This window comes from Cibotium barometz, chromosome 32, assembly GCF_041138505.1.
Source record: "Cibotium barometz isolate CiBa-2024 chromosome 32, ASM4113850v1, whole genome shotgun sequence".
NCBI classification, from domain to species: Eukaryota; Viridiplantae; Streptophyta; class Polypodiopsida; order Cyatheales; family Cibotiaceae; genus Cibotium; species Cibotium barometz.
Genome location: NC_141077.1, coordinates 39,127,097 through 39,134,287, shown reverse-complemented (window position 1 = coordinate 39,134,287; position 7,191 = coordinate 39,127,097). Strand labels below are relative to the sequence as shown.

Here is a 7,191-nt window from a genome sequence, read left to right as displayed (position 1 = left end):
CTATAGGTTCATGACAGAAAGTGACTCGCCTAAAGGTATCTATAACACAACTAGCAACTCGATGAGCGCACCTTGATGCATATTCAAATAATGCAATGACCCTTCCATCTTATACCTCCTCCTTGTCTTTGATGTCGATACTAGGGTCACTCTTGAAAGGTTTATTATTTTTATTATTATATTTCTTGATTCTATAAGCTCACATAGCAATTGCAATCTCGTCATGTTTTGGTATAGCTAAAACACAATGTAGGAGTAATTTATTCCCTTTTATAAGTAGGCAGAGATTACCTTGTGTAGAATTTCTATCATATAGACTCATTGCTCATGGACATAACTCAAGTAGTTCATTTTCAATGTCTTACCTTGAAACTTTTACTTTTCCCATAGATGATGATGGATTCATAATGAATATAAAAGAGGCCAAAAAGCAATCTCCTTGTAACTTATGAATAAAGTACAAGCATCGCTCTACCACACACATGTTATAGCTTATCTCGATAAAGGAAAAGCGATCACTCTACCACACACATGCTATAGCTTATTGAGAAGATGAAAAAGGATACATGTGATATTGAGGAGTTGTTAAAGTGCTTCTTTAGGTTACTTGACAATGTTGTAGGGACCTACCCTTTGCTAACTCAACGACAATATTATGCTTATAGACTACAGATTAGGGAAGATACAAATGCATGCCTTCTACGCGTGGTCGTCTTTTTGCAACAGTACATTGTTGTCTAAATGGTATCTTTTAATTAATAGCCACCATATTCAATTTCTCCTTTCATCCATGTTGAGTCATTCATTATTTTAACCAATGATTATTCAAATCGTGTTCTCTTAGTTCCAAATGCAACCATCATACTTATTTCTTTATCTTAAACGAATGCATATATTCATTGATTGATACCTAATATTATTTTTCATCATTGATACCTAATATTATTTTTCCTCTTAGCGTGCCCTGATATTAGTGTACCTTCTTTAGAAGCTGTAGCCTTTGAAGGCTAGACCTTAGCGACTTCCAACTTTTGACCTTTATTTTAGCATAATTGATGGGGGCAATGTACTCTTGATAATTGGACGCCCATGATGCCTAGTCACAAAGAAATGGAGGTTTGATATGAGCTTCAAATGAAATTTTTGGGTTGTTTCCCAAAGGTTGTACTATTGAATCTCTGCTTGTGGCTTGTATGCAGCTGTGGGCTGCCATGTTTCTTGGGAACACTCTTCTTTTGTTTGGGAGGATGAGAGATGGGATCAAATCTATAGCTTGCTAGAATAGTGATTGGGAATAGGTTGGATGGGGTTGATGTGAAAGGAGGTCTTTTGTAATTAACTCTTATAAATGAATGCTTTTAAGTTATAAATATAACTATCTTATGTTCCCCAAAAAAAAGGAAATTTTTGGGTTGTCCTGGGTGGATCAGTGCACTCTAAAAAAAAAAAATCTTCAACCGATCAAAATAAAAACAACTTTTAAATCTATCTAGTTTTTGTTTTCGAAATCTGTATGTTGATTTATTAGTTAAATATACGGAAAAACATTCCTTACAATAAGAGTTGTTGATAGTTTTTCTTAAATATGGGTACCAAATTCTCTTTCACATTAATTAATTAGTGAGAGGGTTTGAACTTTTGAATGGAAGCTTTAGTTTTTTTTAATAAATTAAACCTTATGGTGCTCTCAAAAGTTCGAAGAGCAAGATGAACGCTGATGAGAGGAACGGCAGAGAGAGGGATAAAAATTCTAAAAAATAAAAAAATGGAAGGGTTGGCTGGGTCGAAGAACCTTAATTAATTAATCGAGCTCGATTAATTAATTAATATGGGTAGTGACCCGAATATATATTGGCGCCGCACAGAACGATAAAATTTATATAAAAAAATCACTACGCTGGGTCGAAAGGTTAACAGCTGAGCTAAATTTGATTAATTAGCTAAATTTGATCAATTAGGGCGCTAATTAATCAAATTTGCAGTTGGCTGTCAGCAGATGATGATAGGAAAAGTAAGGTGCCAGCTTTGGAGCGATCGTAGGAATTGATAAATTAGGTGAAGTCGGTGAAAAGAAAAAACCAGCCATGGATGGTGCTGGTGTTTTTCGTGCTGACAAGTGTATCAATGGTGAATCGTGATTGGGTTACTCCATTTCACTGTCGAAACTTTATATATACACTATACTGTCTATTATGGCAGCCTCAACCCACCACTGTAGAGGCCGTTGCTGCTCTCCCTAGATCTGCAGAGAAAATCCCTAAACTTTTTGCTATTTTTTAATTGGCATTATCCATTTTCAAGAAAATATCTGCAATTGCTCTCATCGCCGCACATCTAATTATCAGCCATTATTTATTATCTTTAGAGCAGGTTTTTGCTCTCTCCATCTCTGTTTTCCCTCCGATTCCTTGCTTGCTTTATTCTTCCCCATAGCCCGATCGGCATTTTTCCTGCAGTTTTGCCTTTCTTTTCCACTTCCATTTGCTGCTTTTTTTTTTTTTGCAGAGAACTCTGCTGAGAGTCCTCCATATCTGGCTTTTTACCAAGCTTTTGTGCAGCACATTCTAATGAGAGTATATTGTCATAGCCAGCAGCGCCAAATCCTTCACTGGATCGTTTCAGAACATGGGGCGGCAGATAGCTCTGCCATCACCATCGCCCATTTCATCTTCGCCAATCCAAACTCCCATTTCGCATTCTTTAGCGCAGTCACTGGCCCAAAACTATGATGGGTCCTTTCAGCAATCGCTGAAGAAGCTTCGCCATTACAGCTTTGTAATAACAGACCCACGTCTGCCAGGGCACCCTATTGTGTATGCCAGCGATGGCTTTCTGCATATGACCGGCTACCTCTCAGAAGAGGTGATGGGCAGAAGCCCTAAATTTCTACAGGGGCCGGACACAGACAGGCGATCGGTTCTTCAGATCAGAGATGCAGTCTGTGAAGAAAGGCCCTGCCAGGTTACGCTTTTGAACTATACAAAGCAAGGGTGGCCTTTCTGGCTGGTTTTCCACATGGCGCCCGTCTTCTCAGAGATTGATGGGCGAGTTGTACACTTTGTGGGCACCCAAACACTTCTTTCGTACTGCTTTTTAGGGTTCGGAAAGCAGGCTCTATGGTGTCCACCTGATCTTTTAGGGTTTCAAAATCCGGTTCTCCAAAGCGCAGCTGTTATCCCAGGGCAAAAAAGCTTGTTGGATTCTGGGAAAGCAGGCCATGTCAGCAGCTTTTCCTGCTTCTGCTGCAAAGATCAATGGGTTAATGGTAAGTGTTGAGTTTACATATCTTGAGCTTTAGACTGATTGGAAATGTTAAGCCATTAGATTGACTGGAAATAAGTGCTGAATTTACTTAGCTTCTCGAGCCATAGATTGGTGAGCTTCTGTTGAGTCACAGATTGATTGGAAGGATGTGTTGAAGCTTTTGTAAATCCATAGATGGATAATTTTCTCTTTAAAAAAATGCAAGAAGACGAGTTTAGACTGTGTTCTATGGATTTTTTTTTTTCTAGACTGGCCTTAGGCCTAAGATCCTCCCATAGTTATCATTTTTCATCGCCAGTAGCAGGCGTTTTTTACCGCTGCATAGGCCTAGGAAGCACCTTGTGGGGTTTTGAACCAAGACCTCTGGTCCTAATCGAACAGCTTTTACCACTTGAAGACGAGTAGATGGCTTAGAATGCTCTCTCTACCTATGTACTAAGAGAGCATGAGAAATGTACGTCAGCTCATTAGAGTGTGTCCTATAACCTCTCTCTGGATTGACAAGAAAGAGAATGCTCTGGATGGGAAAAAAGACGTGAAGTGGTTTTATTAGAGTGACTTCTCTGCAGTATTTTCTTGTTGATATGTAGTGTAATCAACTCTTGTAACAGGAACTTGTTTGGGTCATCGTTGTAATGGGCAGAAGAAGAAGTTGAAGATGGCCTCCACTGTATTGCAATTTGTGATCCATGAGCTCACTACATCCAGCAAGTTGATGAATTCTGAGGTTTTGCACGGTAGAAGCCTAAATGAGAATCCCCAACCTGCCCTTTGTTCCTCGCTAACTCTTGCCCTCAGCAGAATACAGCAAAGCTTTGTCATGTACGTGTTTCTCTCTCTTATAATTCATCATAGCTGCCCCCAACGGATAGGAGTGTTGCTTGCTTTGATCTCAATCGCGGCTTGTTCATGGTTTGAATGCACAGATCAAATCCAAACCTGCCGGGTATGCCTGTTGTATATGCAAGTGACATGTTCCTGCACTTAACTGGTAAGTAATTGCATGCCCATTGCTATCATGGTCTGTAGCTCCCTCTCTGTTTGATCTGGGTGAGTGCATATGCTCTTTACCGTTTCGCTTCTAGGTGTAGTATGTGGTATATACATACTTATATGCAGAGGCATATTTGTATAAGTGAGTGTGCTCAACGTCAGGCACTTGTTCCTGCTGTTAAGAGGTCTAGCATTGATTTCCTTACTTTCTAGGATATGTCCTACATCTGTTTGCATGTGACTTCTGCATACATGCCCAATTTGCTTATTTTATATCGGTGTGTGTGTATGCAGGGATATTGGCATTAGTTCATGCATACTTAGGTAAACAGTGAACATATTATCTTACTCAGCCCTATTTAGCTGTTGCAACAAGAATATACGTCCTCTAAATATTTTCTGCACTCTAGACATCTAGGTCTCACTTCTTGAACCATTCCACTGTAAGCGTTGTTTTTCTGTTTCCCCCATTCTGTTAAGATTGGCAGCTGAAGTTTTGTAGAATGCATTTTTATTTCTAATTGTGCTTATGTAATTATAACTCAGGGTACCAAAAGAACGACGTACTGGGTCGCAACTGTAGATTCCTGCAGGGGCAAGATACAGATTTTGATGTTGTTCAACAGGTATTTTGATTTATATACATCATAGTAACTTGTCATGGTTGTCATGCATAGTCCATACTATGCATGATGGAGTTGATGGTTTATTGTCTTGTGGATGACTACCATGAGGTTATAAATTGCACTTTCTTATAAGGTGAATTTGGGCTGTTCCTGGATTCATCTAGGTATATATACCGATCACCATTTAATTTCTCTTTTTGGTTCCATGTTGGCAGATCCGTGACTGCATCAAACAGGAGAAGGCTTGCACAGTACGAATTTTGAACTACAGGTGAGATCAGATTCTGGAGACAACCTAGTGCATACTATATTTTACCCTCTTTTTCATGTCATCATAGTTATCATCTGTAACCAGCAGTCACGGTGCCCTTCTTTGCTGTAATTGCAGGAAAGACAAGGCAGCTTTCTGGAATCTACTGCATGTGGCACCTGTGAGAGATCATACAGGAAAGGTATGTGTGCAAACTACTTCGTTTGCATACTGTACATCCATATGATACTTTTGTTTTGTTTTTTGAGCCGGGGTCAACATCAGAATCGCGCCCATACTGGTATTGTATTGAGTAGTGTGGTTTTGACATGGGGCAGCTTTGGGTTGTTGGTAAACAAACCCTAGGCAAGTCAAGACATGCCAGAAATGGTTATTTAATGATGTAAGCCGAACATTGCGGGCCTTGTTTTTCAGGAGGGTGGTTGTTGCACAGCAGCTTAAGGAACTGGGCTTGTGTGTGGGGGGTTGGGGCGCTAAGGTTGTGAGGGAGGATGCCCCAAGTAGCAAAAGGTGTCTTTGCTGTGGGGAAAAGGGGTGGGGGGCTGCTGTTTCAGGCAAGGGATCTGCAATAACCTAAGGTTGAGCATTTAACCCAATGTATTCAATTGATAGGGCGGGATAATCATTACATACATGAGCTGGGGTTAGTTCGTATGTTTGTGTATCTGCTCATGACCTTTTTCGTACTATTGGTGTGATACTCCTGTTAGAAAAGCTGTACCTTGTGCTTGGCTTCCATGGAAGAGCTTGAGAATTTATATTGTGGGGCTCTATCTGCATTTGTTGCATACTTCGGCCTTTGTGTGTGTATTTTTTTTAAATCAAGCCAATATGTCCACTGCAAGCATGCCTGATTCTGTTTTCAAATCATAAAGCAGGTAGCATATTTTGTTGGAGTGCAACTAGACATGGCTTCACCTGTTGTAATGAAGTGTGAAGCGAATGGCACCGCTCCGCTTATGCAGCACCTTGGAGCTGTTGGAGCTGTCAAGGTTGCTGTGCGCAGCTTGCAAGGCTCTGGACTCCGGCGACGTCTTGGTCTCTCGTGATCCGACGATTTCTCTTATGTTGCTGAATGTGCAGTGGTAGGAGAGCTGAAGAAGCCTGCTTCTTGTTTGTTGGAGAGGCTTTTTTAAAATGCGTGCACGGCCTTTGTCACTCTGTAAAATGAGTTCTGAGTACTCATTGTTGAGTTGAGCTGTGAGGTCTACACGACTTTGTAAGGTGGTTTAGTAACTGGTTGGTCACATCATGGTATGTGAGTCCTCATTCTTGAGGCTTTTGTCATGTCTTTGCTAGAGATCAATAATGATCAGCATGTGATGTTAAATACAGAAATGCAGCTTTTGTCATGTCTTTGCTAGAGATGGGGGTCAATTTTGTACCAAAATGAAAGGGTTTTCGTTTTAAGAAGAGAGGGGAATGCAAAGCTGCAAGGGAGTGTCATTACTTGCAACAAGTAGAGAGAGAGAGAGAGGATGAGGGCAGTGCATGTGGAACAATGCCCCTTAAAAAATAAAAAAATCTCAAATCCTCTATTATTTTTAGGCTCTTAAACAATGTGGTGGATGGACAACTCACCAGGCTCATGACCTGGTAGAGAGGACATCATGTGACAGATCTTGTACACAATTAAAGCACTGTGGTGGCCTTAAAATATGTATCTGTAGAGAGGGCCTTATGAAGGTGATAATTATAATGTATCTCTTGATTATCTATTTGTTGAGGGTGCCTTATGAAGGTTCTATATCTTGAACATAACACAACAAGGAGTAATTAAACTGGTTTATGTGGGAGAGTTTTAAAAAGTGCAGGAATTTTCTTCTTGTGGGATGTATCATACCATTGAACCTTGGTCCTTTGACTTACATTTGATCCTCTTAGGGATTGAAGGATTTCATGCCAACCTTTTTGTTGTTGGCTCTTTAGTACTAAAGCATACGCGTTTTTTTTATGATTTTATATCTCAGGATTTGTCTTGATTTTTAATCAAATCAAAGAATAACCCACATGATTATCTTCTATGTACAAGCCACC

General features: G+C 40.1%; 1 protein-coding gene across 2 annotated transcripts; it reads left to right on the top strand.

The window, feature by feature from the left end:
* The first annotated feature begins 2,200 nt into the window (after positions 1–2,200).
* Positions 2,201–6,506, top strand: LOC147620182 (protein TWIN LOV 1-like). 2 transcript variants are annotated; one of them, XM_086772378.1, is made up of 8 exons: positions 2,201–3,265; positions 3,876–4,086; positions 4,191–4,255; positions 4,552–4,581; positions 4,804–4,883; positions 5,099–5,154; positions 5,272–5,335; positions 6,033–6,506. In XM_086772378.1, exons 1-8 carry the CDS (start codon positions 2,626–2,628, stop codon positions 6,201–6,203), a joined length of 1,317 nt encoding a protein of 438 aa, XP_086628504.1. In that variant the 5' UTR covers positions 2,201–2,625; the 3' UTR covers positions 6,204–6,506. The 2 variants fall into 2 exon arrangements, with proteins under 2 accessions (XP_086628504.1, XP_086628505.1); XM_086772379.1 differs by lacking the exon at positions 4,552–4,581.
* The last annotated feature ends 685 nt before the right edge of the window (positions 6,507–7,191 follow it).

What these genes read in the sequence shown, in the direction of transcription:
- LOC147620182 (XM_086772378.1), top strand. Translation starts at nt 2,626, where the DNA reads ATGGGGCGGCAGATAGCTCTGCCATCACCATCGCCCATTTCATCTTCG. An exon ending in ATACAGCAAAGCTTTGTCAT is followed by an intron (nt 4,087 to 4,190) that starts GTACGTGTTTCT and finishes TTGAATGCACAG; the next exon opens with ATCAAATCCAAACCTGCCGG. An exon ending in ATTAGTTCATGCATACTTAG is followed by an intron (nt 4,582 to 4,803) that starts GTAAACAGTGAA and finishes ATTATAACTCAG; the next exon opens with GGTACCAAAAGAACGACGTA.